At 31.1% G+C, this 20,923-nt stretch overlaps 1 protein-coding gene across 1 annotated transcript; it reads left to right on the forward strand.

Annotated features, from left to right (window-relative positions):
- The first annotated feature begins 6,584 nt into the window (after positions 1 to 6,584).
- On the forward strand, positions 6,585 to 20,054 carry LOC112688138 (elongation of very long chain fatty acids protein AAEL008004-like). Its single transcript, XM_025561189.1, has 8 exons — positions 6,585 to 6,984; positions 11,138 to 11,215; positions 11,632 to 11,822; positions 18,401 to 18,481; positions 18,655 to 18,711; positions 18,816 to 18,921; positions 19,487 to 19,623; positions 19,711 to 20,054. The coding sequence occupies exons 2-8, from the start codon at positions 11,152 to 11,154 to the stop codon at positions 19,885 to 19,887; spliced, it is 813 nt and encodes a 270-aa protein (XP_025416974.1). The 5' UTR covers positions 6,585 to 6,984; positions 11,138 to 11,151; the 3' UTR covers positions 19,888 to 20,054.
- Positions 20,055 to 20,923: the final 869 nt, after the last annotated feature.

A 20,923-nucleotide genomic window follows, 5' to 3' on the forward strand; every position in this document is an offset into this window, starting at 1 on the left:
GTTTTAATTAATTTATTAAATTAAATTAATATAAATCAATAATTTTTTTCTTTAAAATTAAATACGAAATATATTATTGAATTTTCATTTCGATCCTCAGAATTTCGAACTATCGAGTGACTATTGCCTTTATTTTATTTAATTTCTATCACTTGATTATTTGAAAATTTAAAATTAAAAAAAAAAATGATTATAACTACATAAAATAATGCATTAATTTTCAAAAAATTTTCCATTAAATTACTAAATTATAATGTACAGGTACTCTGAAAATTATCATAAAAATAATATTAATAAATGCCAACTAACCCTACATACGCGGATTGCACAGAAGTATATTGGCCTGTGGCAATGACCTAATACTTATATAAACCTCTTAATCCTTGCAAAACCATCAAAGTTTGATCGGCTAAATGTTGAATTAAAATTAATCTTTGATTATAATTTCTTATGCCCTTATGTTGTAAGAATATTGTATCATTTGGACACTATACTGCAAGTTAAACATTAAGCATCAATGGTTTTAAAAACATATTTACTACAAACATTTATAATGGTGTTTCTTAGGTTTTATTAACGTTAGAATTTATTTTGTACTTTTTTCATGCTTCTTTAGTACGAATGTTTTGAATGTCTTCTTTCAAATCATAAATGTATCGTCTATTCATCAGACATATTAATTAAATATAATAAAACCTTTAATTTATAAATACCTCTTGGAGACCCCACAAGGTTTTATAGAGTACAAATATGGTGAAAATCTAAGTTTTACAAAACATCACACAACTACACAAACCTTATATTCTATATATTACGTATACAAGCCATATAATAAAACTATTTTGTCTCATTTATTCCGTGCTCAAGATCGTTTGTAACGATTTGAATTCCAGAGTAAAACCACCAACCGTTTTAGAACCAAACATCATACAGAACTCATCCAAAAGAAAAACTGCAGCCGGATGCTTTTTCCTCCTAAACTTCTACAGAACACTATAACTTATCGGATGACCAACGTATAGAGTTAAATTAAAATATTTTAATAATTAGAGCAAATTTATAGATACAATTATATAAAAAAAAAAACAACTCAAAACACACCTTGAAATTTTTTCCACAAGAGTAGTAAGAAAATAAATAATGGCCCTCAAAGAATATTACCGATTTATAATAATGAACATTATAATTGATGTAATGACTTATAAATTATAATTTAGGATGCAAAAAAAGATAAATATATTTTTTTTTTTTTACAGTGAGTAATGTTTAGCAAACTTAATGAGTCTTAAAAAGATTAATGTTATTTTATCATTTAAAAAATCATTTAATTTGTTTCCATTAGAATATGTATAAATAATTGTCCCTACATTCTTATTTATTTAAAAAAAAAAATATATTTCTTTATATTTTTGGCAAAAATAAATAAAAGTTAACTACGCTACAACTGTATTTTACATCATACAATTGAGTATAGATATACAAATATAAAATTATATAAATAATATAAAACTTGTTATACTACCTACATGCATATACACATCGAATTGTTTATTGAAACATTATAAATAAATAAATGGTATCAGGAATAACAATTTTAATAAAATAATTTCATATTTATTATAATTTTTTATTTTTATTTTTTTAAAGAATACAATTATTGTACTCTTTATATATTAATATTTTTGTAACAAATAATAAAAAAAAAACAAAAATATCTTAATGTGTTTTTAATGAAATTAAATATAATTTAGGTATTTATAATTTAGTACAGATAATATAGTGATTACAACGCACGTAAACATCATTAACGATAAATATAGAGAATAATTGTAGTCTTTATAGTTTCTGAAAAATATTGGGTACATCTTATTATTTAATGATTTAGAGATGAATATTACAGATTGATTACCTATTTTAAACAAAGTTAGTAGATGGTGAATGTGTTCTGATGTGAAAACATTTTATAAGTTCATTGGTAGTTATTTACCGACAAAGTTGATTATATTAACTAGACATGAACCACAGTTTAATTCAGTGACTTGATGTTGGACATATCGAAAATATTAAATAAAGTTCTATGGATATTTTGAGTTTGTAGAAGTTTAGTCTGTTCATTATGGAATCGTTGGAATTAAGCCCCTTCATTTTTTATCTAAGAGTGGCTATAAAAAATTTCTCTAGACTAGAAGATTAAAATATATCTTTTCTTTTTCAAATAAGACATATTAAACGTATTATTGTTTATTCCCATAAAAATGTATATTAAAATATTTAAAAAGTGTATTCAATATGATTAAATTGATTAAAACGATAATTTGATGATTTGGTAGTTAATATTATTGAATTTGATAAAAAAAAATAAAAATATATTAAAAATTATTAATTTGATCAAAATAATAAATTGATAACCTTACGTTTGTATATTATATAATAACAGACTACGTTATAAATTATAATTATATAATCACCAACATTTGAATATCTTATCTTCAAATTCGATTCAAACATTTGGTGAAAATTTCCAAGCAGAGTTAAGAATTAAGTGTGTAAGACAAAAACACGATAAATACCTCACAAAATATGTTCCTCCAATTCTTGGTAAAATAATTACATACGATAATAAAATCAACAATTGTTCTTTTGCTAATAACTCCACTCTATTCAACGAATATAAATTATAATAACTTTCAATAATCGAAATGGGTAACGTATGGATAACGTACTTCTGTATAGGTGTTTTACAAATTAGCCTAACAACAAAAGTGTTATTTTTTTATTTTTTATTTTTTTATATATATATATATATATATTTATAATATATACCCATGACAATGAAACAATTTCAGTTTTTTTTTTCTTCTAGTAACAGTTTTAATTTTAATAACACACAATTTTAATGGTTATACAAATGATAGCATCTGTTTAAAACCTAATAATCACAATGTCATAACACGTGTGAAGAGTAACTGAACAATCATACATTTATTTTTTTTTTCTACATTTAATTTTAACATTATATATTATTATTATTATTATTATTATCATCTTAAGAATGCATTATAGGTACATTATAAGTCGTGCATTTATTTTGGGAAGCAATTTTAGAAGGAACGCCCAACCGTCTATTAGATTACATTTCTATCACTCGAACTTTCTATTGTTCGATCGTCAATTATATTTTCAGCGCCAATTTTCGATGACAAATTGACCATGACAAATGTTGGCCAATCGACACAACACTGAATGATGTTATCGGCTCACCCACTGTGGTTCTGAAACAGCTTGACGCGGTCTTCTCCAAGGGCCTACTGTACAAATTTATCAACATTAACAACAAACAGTCATTATTGATCGTATTGAAATTTGCATTCCATTAGGTATTCTAAAAATAATTATTTGTTTTCATATTCTCTTGTGAACTTCAATGACAAAATACTTATTAATAAAAATATTCAAAGTATCCAAAATAAAAATAATAATTATTTTAATCAAACATAAGTTGCTAAACTGTAATTCTTATATGTTGAAAATTAAATTAAAATTGCATTATTCTCTGTGGAATATACTTGAGCGCTAAATAATATAGCAATATTGATATTTTTAAATTAGTTTAATAAATAAGTATTGAAATTATTCGTGACAAATATAGTTGAAAATGACAATAAAAGTTAAAAATATTGAAATCATATATTCCATAAATCTAAGATTTAGTGTAAATACCTACGGTTCTAGATTATCAATTTACAATTCGAACATAAAATAATGAAATTTGGCGCAGTAATATTTGGAATGAAAAAAAATTATCTTACTAAATGTATTTTTAAATTCACTTTACAATTCATTAATATTGAACTTCTTTTGAAACTATTAACAACATAGTTTGTTCGCAGTTTTGGATGATCGTCACGGGAACACAAACTAGTCATAATATTAAATTATATAAAAATAACGTATAGAGATTTAGGAAATGAACAAATGATTGTTGACATTTTCTGCCTAGGATTGAAATTCAATTGTAATTATAAAAAATCCTTATGAATTTCACGATTGTTCAAATTTAATTGCGTGTATCATAATTCTTTATCGGTCAATAAATTTTCAAGATCAGTTGATAACGGATTAATTTGTTAAACATTATGAACTTGAACAATAAACAGAAGTATCTCATTGAGATGAAATACGTCTTTCAGTTTTTATGCCCAGAAATATTATATGATTCTAATGGAGATTAACAGGAGGTAGATAAACTTTGATGATAGTGTATTATTTAATCTAACCAAATTTGAATGCATGTGTGTAAAAAAAAAACATTCTGCAAGATGTTTATAATTGTTTCGTTTTTGTTTTATTACTGCTACGCGTGCGCATATTCTGTTTTAGCCGAAAAAAAACGCAACTCATTCACAAGTAATCATTAACCGGTAATTCCTATTTAATTTTAATATTAGACTTCCTTGGTAATTTTACTCGTACTACATATTATTCTTTTATAGACGTTTCTCTATGCATCATATGCACTGACAAATTGCTTGTTATGAACACATTGAACCGAAAACAAATAGTACTATATTATCCAAAGACAACGATAATTACGTACGATAATATTGCATATTAAAAAGTCACTCAGTACCTGTAAAATACGTGTACAAATTAATTAGCGATGTATAATGCAAAACAATGACTGTACTTTTAAAATAATATTATCTACGTCTAATTTTTATCACGTTCTCAGATTATCTTCTGTAAGTCTGTTGATGAATCCAATGGGAGATTTCCCAAAATAAGAATGATAATACTTATATATTTTTAACCAAGTTTCCTTTTAAATTCATTGGATGGGATATTGAAATATAAATAATAAATAAATAATAAAATGGTAATAAATTTATAAATAAACAACATTGTTTAATACCTACAAGACGAATTTTCAATCAATTTACTGTTGAACGAATTTTTTATTTTAAAAAAAAATATTTCTTTAGGACTTAATATAATCAATTGTAAAAAAATACACTTATTCCATTGCGTAGAATAATTGTATTAGAATTACAAAGATTTAGTAAGTTAAAAAAAGTTGTACCAATCTTAAGGGTATGCAAAATAATCAAAGTTTCAGCTAATTCAAGACAAAAGGAAAAAAACAAGTGTTTCCTTGTAAATACTGTAATCTATAATATTTAATATTATAAGTTAAGTTATGCAACTTTAAAACATAATATTTTTGTACTTCATTGACTATTTGTTCATTCGAGAATAGATGAACGTCTTCCCTACCTATAACTGAATATATACATCTACCTCACATGTTTTGTTAACGAAACACGTTCTTTGTTGATTTATGTTTACTTTTCATTTGAGTACCGTTTACTGAATCCGCGTCCTATACCAATACCATTTATCTTATTACTTTATTAAACTACTCGATGTATGTGAAAAATACAAATTAATTTAAATCAATATTGTTCCTGTTCATCTCTCAATTTGTTGTTCGATAGCCTGAGTAATTGAATTTAGCTTTATGACGATATATTAGAGTATTATAATATTTTTGTTTAACTTTGCTGTATGTACAGTAATTTTTTTTCTTCATGCATATTATAATACTCGATCATCTGTAATGTATCTGCAATATATTTTTATATTAAAAATAAAAAAGTAACATAATTTTATTATGTATCATGTTTCCAATATGCTAGATAATTCAATTTTTAATTTTGAAATATCTATAGAAATTATTATAATAGTAGTAATAATTTATATATAAGACAATAACTAGTGCCTTAAACCTACATAGTATATTATACCAACTAAATCTATACTTCAAAATTCTCATAAACTAGGTATTGTGTATATTTAATTAATCAACATTTTTTACGACCCAAACAGTCTTGATCGATGCATTTATAAATTAAATTCAAAACAAATCAAATACTAAATTATCTACAACTATCTGATATTCTTATACCTACCATATGTGTTGTTTAAAACATCAATATAATAGAATGTCCTACTTTAACGAGCTTAACCAAATAACAAATTACGTTGAATTTATAGTTATTAAATAAAATGCAACTTCTCAACATTACTCAACGTAACATACTATACTATCTTATTAAAAATATGAGTGCCTATATGAGTGTGTTTATGTAATAAAATGTGATAATTTCTTACTTATGTTATTATTTTTTTTTGGCCATAAGTGTTGGACCATTTGTCCAGAGAAAAAAATGATATTTGGTATTATTTTCACCAGCCAAGGCGATTGAACAATAAGTGACACGAAAAAGAAGTCAAGTGCGAATAAAAGGTCAATTACAAGTGGAAGCGAACAGGTATAGACCGATTTATGCGAGAAAAGGAGAGAGAAAGAGAGATATAGGGGAGAGGGAGTCTAAAGGAAAGAGAAAGATCAAGAAAGACGGTGAAAGAGGGGATCGATTTCGACTCATCCCAGTTCTGACCCTCAAAACAAATTACGCCAGCAGTGTAATATGTAAGCAAGCTTGTAATGCATATATAGGCGCCTAGGTGGGGAAGTTTATGCGGATTACGCGAGTATATAACCAACGAACCGACAGACATATGCCTTCTATGTTGCAATAACCGTATATATTTATTTAATTTTTTTTTTCACTTTCATTTCTGTCGAGAGTCCGCGAGCTCAAACCTAGAATCCGATCCAGTCTGACGCTGCAGGCTCGTCGTCGTACCTCTTTCATTTTCGCTTATCGTGCATTATTTTACACTGTTCATAGTAAACTCATTTATAATTTTCGTTTTCGTTTAATCAGAGAGTGTTCAGCTTAGCTATTATGCGTGTGTTGCGTTTTTCCATCGACTATATTGTGATTAGTGAAAAATTCAAGTGGTTCACTTGACAAACGCTAATCAACCACATATTTTTTATCCAACACGTTGGGTTGGCGTGCGATAAACCATCCAGGGAACTTTGACTTAGGTGATCACACATAGACGGAATAGCAGGTAAATTTTACGATGATTTACTTATCTTATCACTCGACGTAGCTTATAAATATATATGTTTATGATGCATTTGCATTTAACACAATTTTGATTTGACTGCAACTTTTCAAGTAGGTGCTGTAACTTATATCCGACTCCTGGCGCCTAATCAAACTATTTGATTTAAAAGTAATTTAACTTTAAATGAAAAAATTTGTCTTTTAATATTGTTTTTGAATACTATACGAGATCGACGTTCAAACATGTAGACAAACAAAAATTTTATTTCTCATTTTGCTCATATGGTTCGTCTATTTTTGATAAAATATTCATGTATATTATATCATAAAAATTAGAACAGTTTGTAAGAATTATGTACATGTTTGTGCGTTTTATTTTTGTTAGCTTGCCCAGTGGAACAAGTTCGATAATCTTAGACTATAAGTGAATGTTACGATAAAAAGTACACAGCGAGTGTATTGAAAATTGCATAATCGTATAAATTTTTATAGAAATCGCAGCACTAGGTCAATATTCTTTAAACTAGTTTACGAGACGGGTATTATTATTTAATGTCGATTATTATTTAACTTTTAATGCCAGGTGTCGAATACATTTTACGCGTAGGGAGATGTACGCAGTGCGTTTGTTTTGAATATAATATCAATTGTCCATACGAAAACTTCCGATGTATTTATTTATGCAAAGGTGAATAACTAATTATACACAATTATGTAAATAGAAGGTATCGTACGAAACCCCGAATCTTGCGAAACAATATCACGCAAAAATGCATCATTACGATTTTATCATCCATGGAGTTGTGACGATCTTCAGCACATATTTATGTGACCCAAAAGATCGGCCAAAAAAAATGTTTATTACTTCGTATGAGCAATACCTAAATAACACACAACGAACTCTATACTCAACGTACTCAGTAGACGTGAGGAAAAAAACTCGAATTGTATAAGAAACGCTTATAAGTTAATTTAATTCTGAGACTTTGAATGGCCTAAAATGATTTAAATATAATAACATAAAGGATCTCCTGAAAAAAGTCCAATTTGATTTTTACGACCAATAAAATATTCAAGGTCCTTTTCATATTATTGTTGTGTGAATCGGCAAATTCCTATGACTAAGTTTGATCATATTGTAAATTATAAGTTACAATAAAGGACTATTTTCTTCTAAAATGTCCAATTGTAAATCTTTGTATTATATTTTTCTGGATAATTTATACAAATAATATTAGTATTATGATCTAAAATGTATTCAAGGAATTGAAACTATAAACGATAAAAATATTAGTATCATAATATTGATTTGTTAACTTATTTTACATAACTGATTTAGATTAAAACGTACTAAAGTAATTCAATTATCTAAGTACTTTATGTTTTCATGATGAGATTATTCTCACATTGAAATCAAAGGGACTCAAACTCAAATTAAAATATAATTTCTAATAACATTTTTGTATTATAAAAATAAACTATTCCTTTATTTTAAAAGTATATTGGTTACATAATCAAACTTAAGAATATTTCGACACAAAGCTTAATAAAATACTTGATTAATTAATCACTCTTAAATCATCGAAGAGATAGTTTAAAAAATAAATCGCTGTATTATAAAATTATCATAATTGTACACCTAATTGAACTTTTTCACAGTAACAAAAATATGTATACATATTATACGTAAAATAGAATAATATAGTATAGTTATTGTATTATTAAATAAATACAATTAATTTTCGATAAATTGCACATTATTTCAATTCAATATTCAGTTTCACTTTCATAGTTTTGAGTACACCTATAATTATCTTATACCTAATCTACTTACGACTGTTTTATTTTTTCTGCCCTATTGGTATCGGTTGCTTAATCGTGAAAGTTAACAATAATGCTAAAATCATTATGTTGCTTTACAAAAACATTCAAAAACGATTAAATGGTTTAGTGTAGTAATTGCTATCAAACCAGAATCCTACTGCAATAATTGATTATGATACACGTTTTCGTATTATGCTGATGTAGTGGTACTGTTAAGGGCGGTTGTAAAATACAGTATATTGTCGTAACATGTGTACAAAAATAATTGATGAAACATGTAACTAAACAAGATAGTTATAATACATCTACCACGTACCTTTTATATTCAGGGAAACTATCCAAAACACCGCGAAATGGAGAAGATGAGGAAAGCATTAGCCGTTCTTTAAAACTGTACGACAGTTGGTTTGTTTATAAAACAATCGTGGGCGGGATAATAATGTTGTCTTTTTTCGATTTTACTTAAACTCGTATCAATTATACAATGAACAAATGTTTTCTCGTTCCTTTTCATTACGATTAAAATGGTAAAAGTGTCGAGAATTTAACGCTCGGCAATCCTTTTAGTTAGACACTGCGAACGCGGTCTGTCTGTGTTCGTGTGCAGAATATTTGATCGGCCGGTTAAGAAATACACCAAGGGTGTTCGTTGTACACAAAACATAAGCTGCAGCGTGTACTCATCGATCACGCGGACACCTCAGACGTATAATCAATTCTGTATGTTTACATTTTACTATTCCAACCGTTGCAGTAGGTATACGTTAATTGACCATCAATGATGTAATTACGCACGCCGATCGATACCTCGACCTATATGGACTGCGCGAAATGATTATCATTACGGTTTTACGAACGCTACGTTATAATTATTATTATTATTATTATTATTATTGGCCGAGGTAGATAAGTAGCAGCGTACAATAGTGGGTAACCAATACGATAAATCCATATTAATCATTTACGGTGGTATAATAACGCGATTAGTACGCGGTAAAGGCAAGTCGCGCGTCCGGATCGCGTAAACCAATAATAACATCGTTTTTTTTGGCAAACCAACGACCTCATAATGTCGTCCCGTAATAACGATGACCTTAGGTGTTATGCTGAGAATTTGCGGTTTCACATTTCTCAGCAATCAATTTTGATAATTTCTCGTGTTTCCCTCGGGTTTCGGATGGGCATTGTACACGCGTATGGCCACATTAGGTATGGCGATTTCCGCCGTAAAAACAAATCGTTTGTACTGTCATCATTTCGTCTCTTGGATCGCAATTAAAACGTCCCGCGATAAACAAGACCTCGTCTCAAAGTATTCATATGTCATCAGTTTTCATATACAATGTAAAATTATTTATTTTTTAACGAATAACAGACATCATCTACCGGTAGTCAAATGTTTCCCAGACGATTACAATTTTTATGTATCTTAATCGTCTATAGAATATGTACACATGAATTGTACAAGTAACAATTTATTATAGTTGATCGGTTGTAATCAATTACACATTAAACTATACATTTACGTTTATATTATTGTTTAAACAATAAAGTGTACAACGCTAATGGAACGGGATAGTTGATTTTTCTTCGAATTACTAGTAATTTCCAATATTATTTTATATTAACGTTTTCACATTAGTTCAGTACAATAGTATTGATTTTTCATTCACATTTAACGTAATCAAAGACCGATTATTCCGACATCTCACGGTTCCCTCACATGTTCTATACATACGATGATATTCATTATGATATGGTATTATACGATGCTGCGAGACATGCAAATTAATGTAAATATTGTGAATTTAGGAAAGCCGGTAGCACTTTCATTCATTTTGCGGTCAATGTTAACTAGAAACAATAATGTGAACATTTGTGTATTTCACATCGCAACTAACGACCACGACCTTGCGATAATTTCCTCGGTAAGCCTTGAGGCAACCCAGAGAAAATATCCCATGTTCTTATAATATTATTAAACGAAATCAGGGGTGGATCTATAGAAGAAGGGTAACGTGGTGATCGCTCTCCCTTGGACTTTTTTTATCATAAATTTATTTTATATTTTTAATAAAGGTAGACAGTCATACAGATATACATAATTAATATTTATTAATACTTACTATCGAATACTACTCGTATGTATGTCTTAGTATAGATAGCATATTTCATGATAATAAATAATAGTATAGTATATAATACAATAATTGTAATAGTATTCTTATTTGCCTTCCCCCTATAAAAAAATCTTCAGGTCCACCCCTGAATAGAGTAGTGTTTAATTTTTAATCGAATTTTTATTATTTTTTTTTTTTTTGTGTATACAGAACCCGAATGAAACATGGCGTCGGGTCTGGTGAACATGGCCATCGACAGATATATAAACCTTGTGGACTCCATCAGCGGTAATTATTATTATTTTTTATTATTATTTATTTATTACTTATTTATAATACGAGACTGTCCCAATTCGAATTCAATATCAATTTATCAACATCAATAAATCGGATGCAAAAATGTATGAACGTTCAAATTTTTATAAAAATGAAAATTATCATATAAATAAAGTAAAGTTTAAGTTAAATAAGAATAAATAAGTAATAATATTAGTTGTAAATTAAAAATATAATTAAGTATATTGGTAATAAAATCTAGTAATTGTTTTATTTTCGTATACTCATGATATAAAATCATAGCGTGGTAAAAAATAATTATTGTATATTTTTACGACATCGTGAAATAATTCAGATCAATCTATATTGTTTTTAAATCTCGGTGTACAACATTAAAAAAGCATTGTTTTCTTCTCATTTTTATTTAGACCCGCGAGTGAACGACTGGCCACTGATGGACAGCCCATTCCCAACACTGATCATGGTCATCACATACTTATATATCGTCACGTACCTGGGGCCTAAGGTAATGGCCAACCGAAAACCCTTCAAACTGAACAATGTTCTAGTGATTTACAATGCTGGCCAAGTCGTCTTCAGTTTCGTCATGCTGTGGGAGGTAGGATCTATTGTTCATAGCTTACAAGTTTATAGGATTTAGGTACATTGGAATGGAAAACTTGTGTTTTCAATCATAATTCAAAAAAACGTTTCGCAATAAAAACGGGTTTTATCGTTTTTACGGGTTTTATAAGAACGAAAGTGTTCACAGGAGGATAAGAAAAAATATACGGTTTTGAGTGTCAGTGGGTCAAAATTCTTCTGCGGATGCAGAGAAATTAATGTTATTTCCAAGATATTATAAAAAATAATGACAAATAATAGTTAATTTTGTTATATAACATGTAATATAACCTATTCCGTGAAATGATCAAAACGTTTGAAAAAATGAAATATACAAATCGACGAAAGCACGATGCATAATTTCGTCATTGTCTCAATAACCGGAATTCATTACGTATACGCTCTGTAGCAGGGATAGCTCCATGTGGTCCGAGAATGTGTTCTCTACAACTTTATTCATACGAAATTCCCCCCCACTCTACTACATATCGTATGTTTCTAAATTATACTTGTTCTTGCAGTTCGTATTCTAAAAATAAATTATACGCATATTCAGGTATACCTTGAAATGTTTTATTGTTTAATGGGGGGCTCGTTTGAATATTGTCATAATCGGAGAACGAAATGTTTGACACTACCCGTTCGCGTTTCCGAAGAATATCGAACACGAGCACAGGCTTTTTTCATGACAATGCACTCTTCGCGCTCGAGGAATTTGTAAGCGTATCTGACCTTGACCCATTTCTAATGCTTGTCCAGACGGTTTTTATACTTATTTTCGAAAACCGAACGCCGACATTGAAAGCCGTTGTATTACGCAACCGCGAATACCAAAAGACGGGTTTATCGACGTTACCGCATTCGTTCACCTGCGTCAATGTTTCCCAATCGCGTTTGAGCACTGCACACGGGCGACCGGAGAAATACACTCGGTGGACCGTCCGTAGACGTCCACGATTTTTCCGGCCTACTGTCGAACAAATTTGAACGCGTGCGATCCCCCCCCCCCCCACGAAAAAAAAAAAAAAGAAAAATTAATCGCCCCGCACGTTCGGCGAAGTATTTAAAAACAAATTAAATCTACACGTATAAACAAACGGACCACTTTCGTGTGGATCGCGTACCACCGGTTGTTAGTAAGTTACGAAACCACGAGTCGGCGGCCGCCCGATCGGTGGGCAGGTAACACACTCGTACCGCGATCGTTTCCAGTTTCGGATCGTCGTGCACGGTCGACGCGGGCCGCACCCGTCGGTTTTCGACACGCGAATTCGTAAACCCGACGTATCGAAATCTCCCTATTGTGCGTTTGTTTCGGGTTAACGTATTTACCAGAACGGCCGGTAACCCGTTTCTCGTCCTGCGGTCCTACACGGTTGTACGCAACACGTATTGCTCGGCCGGCGAACGTGAGAGCTCGCACACGCCCCGCGCCAGAAGAACGTTTGGTCGCGCGCGTTTCTCGTAACGTCATGTCCGCCGGTCGGTGACGCAACACGCGGCCGGGCAACGCGGCGGCCCTCTCCGCCCGTCCGCGATCGTGATGCAATCGCCGCGTCGCCGACCCAACCCCGGCCCGTTCAGCGTTCCTTTTCCTTCTTCTTCTTCTTCTTCTTCTTCTTCTTCTTCTTCTTCTTCTTCTTCTGCGCCGCCGACGCCGATACTTTCACTCGGACCGGGTCACCGCATCGAGGTCATGATCACGCGCGAACCCGTACCACGTGTCTGATCGGTCACCCGATCGTACGCGCACGAACCGCGCAGTCTCCCGATCGCACCGGGTACGCGGCGCACGTCCGTTTCTTCGTCGGCTTCAAAGGTCACGGCGAGGACGCTCTCGCGCGAACGGCAATCGTGCACCGAATACCAATCGATTTCCCTTCCATTTTGTTCTCGCTCGGCGCACCGACACAAGAGGTCCCGTCGGTTTCCACCAGCTTTCGGACCGGTCGAGACACCGGTACGAGGAAACGTACGTGACCGCCGCGGAAACCTACCGGACCCCCTTCGGACCGCGCGAACCCGTTAAACGTGAAAAACTGCCCCGGTTGTTTTCCCGATTTCGTCGTCCGCCTCCTGGCGGCCTACATTCGTCGAACCGGGCATAACCGACCCTACCCCTTTCCCTTTCCGACCACGGAAAGGTCGATTCACTCTTCGGCCGGCTAAAACTAAAAGTTCAACTGCTATACTTGATACTGATGGAAAAAGTATTAAACGTATAGAAAGTATTGATAGATCAATGTTTTGTTTGGCCGTTATCTGATTTTTATCAGCGCTTGTCCACTACATATGTGTTTGGAGTAATTACTTTAAACGAACTTAACGAAACCACGCCTAAAAATTATTATTGCATTATTTTAATAACATGTTATAAAATTTGACTGGTGGACAGTTGTTAGGACGAACGAAGAAAGTAATATGGCTTGATTTATTTGAATTTATTTGGATTTTCTATAGTGTGAACAATTTTTCAAGTAAATTGAGGTTATAATTTGAAACTTGCAACTATGGAATTAGAATCGGAGGCTAAGATACTAAGTATTAGTAGTAATAGTAAAGTATTTTGAATAGTGAAGGTTAGGTTAGGTAAGGTTAGATATATCTGTAGTGTAGTTATAAAAGAAGAGAAAGGTCACCTTGTGGCGCAAGTCGTTTATTGAAAATTGGTTTGAAAGAGTTATTTATACTTATTTGGAAAGAGCGATAATTGAGATAAGATTTAAGAATTAAATAATATAAAGTTGGGAAGTTTTTTTTTAATTTAAGGAGCAGTCTGTCGAGCCATATTTTGTCGAACGCTTATGTGACGTATAGAGAGATACCTGAGCAATATTTTTTTTTTATTTTTTTTCGAGGGGTAATGAGATAGCCTCAGTAAGACGGCGAAGAGGATGAATAGTATAATGTTTATTTCGGAAGCCAAATAACGCATTAGGAATAATTTTTATTTATTTTTGAGACACTTTGTAAATGTTTTAATAAACGTTTTACAAATAACTTTCCAATAGATGGAAAGAGACTGATTGCACGGTAAGAAGATGCATTATTTTTGGGCTTGCCTAGTTTAGACACTAGTATGATTGTTCATAGTTTCCAAAGTGACAGGAAATAAGCAAGTCAAACATTTCATTAAAATATGAGCTTGTTGAGAAATTTTTTTGTTTGAAAATTTTTAAAATTGTCTGATTATATTATTTGTAATCAGATCCGGTCGACATTCGTTTTTTTTTTTAATTGTTAATTGCACATTTTATTTTATTTGAACTGAAGTTTTTAGTGGTCAGAGCGTTGTTTATTGATTGACTAATTTTGATTAAATAATCATTAGGCAGGTTAATATTGTTGGGTTTTACTACTTTGTAAAAATATTCTACAAATGTGTTCGATTTTCTATGTCAAATATGGCTTGTTATTTAGTAGTTTTGTTGGTGGGATCGGTTCTTTATGATTTAATATTGTTTTCGTTTTACGGTTCGATAATCTATGATGTATTTTTTATTTTTCGATCGCCCCTCTCGAATTTTCGACCTTGGTGAGATTTGGCAAGTGAACATTTCTAAGTTTTATATATATTTCAGATTGCACCTCATCAAACATTGTTGATATTTATTTGATATTTTTATCTTGGTAATAAACGATACGTACCTACATGGTTACTCACAATTAAACTCAACGACCACCGATAATATCATCGTTTGTATACAGATTAAAATAGATTTAATCCCTTTCTATCATTATAACATATAGTTTAGCAAATTTAGTTCAATTTTATGGTTTAGTCGAAAAGAGAATCTATCTTTATTAAACTTGATCGAAAAGTAAATTAGTCGAAAAGAGAAAGGTACGTTTCAGGTCAAAAAGGGAATCCTAGTTTGGTAAACGTGTACCATTGAATATCGAATAAATTGCTACATTTCGAATAAGCGCAAAATATTATGTTATATGGTGCTCCGAGAACAATAAATTGTTTCTACCTTTTAAGACGAAAGATCGTAAAATCTTGACTTTGACACGTGTTTACCAAATAATCGATAAGCTCCGTAATCCTATTTGATCTATTTGAACAGAAAACATTTTAAGTTAAAAAAATCACGATCATTTTGCGGTTTTAGAAGAGTGAATCTGCCAAACGTTAGCTAAACGGTTAGCATCGAATAAGTATATGATACTTTGTTACTTCGTATGTGATCGCCAATATCAGTTCTAAAACGTGTATTAATGTATTGTATTAAAATTGGCCAAGAAGATTTACACATTTTTTAACTGAAATTTTCGACATTGTTATATCAATTTTATTATGAATACCAGCGATTCACTAAGTGTGTTCACTAACCTAAGGGTTCCGTGGAGCAATCTAAATGATTTCGCAAGATTGTACGATGTGAGTGCTGGAAGTAGTAATTGTAATAAAAAATAATCACGAACTATCTATAAAACATTTTTTAAAGTATTGGTATTTCAATAATTAAATTAATAATCGGAGTTCAGTTGCAGTTGGAGATAATAGTGGTTCCGCGAAATACAAACTATTTCCTAATGGTTCAGTGGACTTAAAAGTTTGGAAATTGCCGATGTATGCTAAATATTTGTTAATTGATTCCGACAGAAATGAATGTTTAGTTCTGATAACTTTTCATGTAAACACGTTAAATGCTGTAACGTAACCATTTATTTATTTTTATTTGCTTATTTGATAAAAAATAAAACAGAGTAGAAGAAGCAACTGTTGTATAATCTATAAATTTTAAATAAATAATAAATAAATAAGCTACTGCAATATTCAAAAATGCATGTATAAAATATATTAAATTTACTAAAAACGATAGTACTCAAATAATACGAAGACTTAATCTTATAATTCTTATACTTACAATTTCAAATCTTATCTCTATTTGAAAATAAAATTCTTATGCTTACAATTTCATATCTTATCCTTATTTAACCTATTCTTACGGTATCCGAATCTAAATTCAACGCCAACTTCAAGTGGTTCACCATTTTCACTAAACACGTTGGCGGATAATTGAAAATAAGAGATATAAAAAAAAGCATCAATTTTTTATTACTTTTATAAAAAAAAAGTATAGTTCATCATACTGCTCAATAAATGCTACCTTACGTCACTATTGAAGTGTACAGAATTGATCTGTTACTCAAACATTAAGCATTTCAATTGCTGTTTTAACTGATTTTCTAAAAGCTTAATACAAAAATTGCAACAAAAAAAATTAATAATTTAATAGATAAGATATGATAAATAAAAAAAAAAGTAGAAAAATTTGGAGTTTCATAAGTACATAACATATGTGTATACTCATTTTAACGGGGCTGAATATTATATATTAATTATGTTACTGTTCATGTTCTTACATAGTCTTACCAATGTATAATTTACTGTTCATCAAGTCGCTATCGAAGCAACGATCCTGTACAATTATCTCAATATTTGTGCGTTATCACTTTATCTTTTAATCAACTGATCTAAAGGTACAAAGATGGTTATTTTATATTTTATTATAAATTTGTTACGGTATTCTTCGCATGATACACCCGAGGTTTAATAAGGTTAGCAAACAATAAATAATAAGTGATTTCAAAATCATAATTATAGTAAGAATAAAAATTGTTTTTAAAGTTGGATAATTAAGCCTAACTAATATACACAATATACATACGTATAGGAGTTTACGTACACATTGAATTAAAAATTAATTACTAGCGTAAAAAAAAAAAAAAAATGAAACACGCAAAATAAAAATTAAAAAATATTTAACTACGTTATATAAATGCCTATTCAAAGAATTATTTTAAAGTACGGGTACAAAAAAACCCTCTTTAAAAGTTTAAAAACTGTTCTGATACATTTAATAGTACATTATTCTAAATATTGAAAATAATAACTGTTCGTTTATGTACGAATATATATTCGTAACATTAAATAACTTCAATTATATGTTTAATTGCATATTTAAGGAAATATACATGTTTCAATTACAGTTCTTTAATGTGGGTCACTTCAATTTTTCACTTAAACATAATTTTGCGCAATTTTGACGCTACGTTGAGTTTTGTAAAATGTTGTAATCCTTAAGCCCCTACGCGGTGTAGGGAAATTAAAACATAACCCTTTCCTTCTGATGGGTTTACAGATACGTTTCACTAATCTATCGCTGACAAACCACAGTAACGTTGCTATGCCAATGTTTTGTATTGCGAAACGTACAGAATTGTCGAGAAACCGTTAATTATAATAATAATGATAAAAAAATAAAATAATTATTATGTCACCCGGTCGACCACTGGAACGTTATACGCCTCAGGCTATCGTATACAACATATTGTTAGTAGCTACCTCGGTATTATATGGATAATATTGAAGTGTAGTATGTCTTGGAGTTTTCACTGAAAACTAAATATTACAACATTGTGATGAGAGAAAAATAATTATTTCCATACGACCCATATTGAACATAATGTATTCGCAACACATTATATACGAGATAAATTGGCCAATATAATGAACAACAAAACATAAAGTTAAATTGTTTTTTATTATTGTTTTTATTCTAGCACTTGATGGGCGGATGGTTGTTGGACTATAGCTATAAATGTCAACCTGTCGATTATTCGCAGAGTCCTACCGCGATGAGGGTACGTAATCGAGATCCGATTATCGGAACGGCACGCGAGGGCGTTAAATTATTTATTTTTTTTTTAAATAATAACGCCAAAATGAAATGAAATCCTATCGTACGACCGCGGAAACTAACTATTATAACGGAATTATATCATTGTATTAACATCGATCTTGTCGATATTTTCAGATGGCCAATTTGTGCTGGTGGTATTACATATCAAAACTGACGGAGTTCGTCGACACGGTAAAGTCCGAACGGTGCTCGATCCTCGCACGTGGCGAGATCGTGTTACGTAACTTTGATGTTATTGCTGTAGTTTTTACAATAACCCCGTCCGGTTGTTTCAGGTATTTTTCGTCATGAGGAAAAAAGATAACCAAATCAGCTACCTTCATCTGTACCACCATTCACTCACACCTATCGAGACATGGATTTGCGTGAAATTCATCGCTGGTAAGTTTCCCGCGACCAACATTATTATACAACAATGCGACGCAATTAGGTCGCTGAAATCGTATTAGTTTTCGCGTTCGAAAGTCCTTAAAGTGCGCGCGTGTACTCGCGGAACCGCTGACCCGGTTCAGATCCGCGCGAACCGGGTCCGGCGGTTTCGGAACGTAATAATATCGTCAGTAGTGTACCCTGAGGAAATGCTATTTGCACGTAGGCAGCCTTACACACGAAATAACGTTTGATGGATATTAGTCACGAAATTACAATTCCCCATCGTTGCGAGTACGCTGTGGACGGTCGAACCGTAAGAGTCGACGAATGGGTCGTCGTATTGAATACACGTCATCGGAATTCAATCATTATGGTTGGTATTTAGAATTCACTCGCGTAAGACGTGTTTACGCGTAAGCATCAGTGGTCCGAGACCAACTGCGGCTCACCAACCACTTGTATGCATAAAAAAAGAAGAAAAAAAGCGCTTTTTCTCCCCGCGATTATTAGGAACAACTTTTGACGTATATCGTTGACATTCGTATTTGTAATTGCTGTCTGTCGTATTCTTTAGGTGGCCACGGAACGTTTTCGAATTTGATAAACAACATGGTGCACGTGATCATGTACTTTTATTATATGATGTCAGCGATGGGACCTCAATACCAAAAATACCTCTGGTGGAAAAAACATTTGACCACCATCCAACTGGTTCGTATAAGTATAAACATATAAATCGAATTCAAGCGCCGCACGGTTTTCCATAAGAATTAAAACGATTTTCCATGATTTGCGCAGCTCCAGTTCACGTTGGTGTTCTTCCATTCAGCCCAAGTACTGTTCTTCGACTGCGGGTATCCGAAAATCGTGGCTGCCCTGCTGTTGGTGCACTCGACCATCTTCTTCGTCCTGTTCTTCGACTTCTACCAACAGGCTTACAAGAAGAACAAGCAGCTCCAAGCGAAATCGCAGTAGACCCGTGACAAGGACGGGACACTGCACGGCGTCGTACACAATTGTTATGCCACGCGCAACGATCGAACTGATTAGCAAACGGCATACCTATGCGAATAATATATTACACAACCATTATTATTTTTATAATTATTATTATTATTATTATTATTATTATTATTATTATTATTATAGTTATTTTCATCATTATCATCATCATATGAAAGTATATAATATATATATGTATATATATATATTAGAAAACGGCTGTTTTGTTTCAACTGAATCGTACAGTTGTGTAGCAGATTGTATTTTTCGTGTGATCCGAAAATTGCTGCTGCAGACTGCCGCTTACTGTGTGTATTATATTATTGAACAGTATACTTTTTTTTTTTTTTTATACTTGTACATGTAACCTATTTAAGTTGTTCCCAAAAAGTAAAATATAAGTCAAACATACATGTCGTCGATTGAGGTTGACTGTTTGAAGCAATCAAATCCGTGCATACATCGACGTTTAAAAATTAATTATACAATTATTATGTGTTAAATTGTAATAATCAAAAACTAGTTTTAATTTTTTTAAATACATATTTTTGTACTGTATGCTCATTAAACTATGAATATTAAGAGTTATTATTATTATTATTATTATTATTATTATTCATACTATTATAACTATACGCTGTATTGAAATATGCAATGATAAGTATTTTACTATATAATGCGTACAAGTAGAAAGTTTTATTAAAACTTGATGTTTATAAATGACTTAATGAGACTTCGAATTTATATCCATTGACAATATTATTTTAATAAATAAATATTATACCTAAAATATAATTGCACTTTACTTTTTTTCGTGTACCGTATGATCGAAACATTCATGTATTTCCACAACCTACATATTATTATGGTTCATAAACGTTTTTTTTTTCGATTCACCGCTAAAGTTCTTTATAAACTAAAATTGGTAACTATATATTCCTGATATACGATTTCAGATTTTTTATAATTCCTTGGAATACATACATTTTTTACACAAATAGTGCCATAA

The sequence above is a fragment of the Sipha flava genome, unplaced genomic scaffold, assembly GCF_003268045.1.
Source record: "Sipha flava isolate LNK unplaced genomic scaffold, YSA_version1 37_pilon_pilon, whole genome shotgun sequence".
In the NCBI taxonomy this organism is placed as follows: Eukaryota; Metazoa; Arthropoda; class Insecta; order Hemiptera; family Aphididae; genus Sipha; species Sipha flava.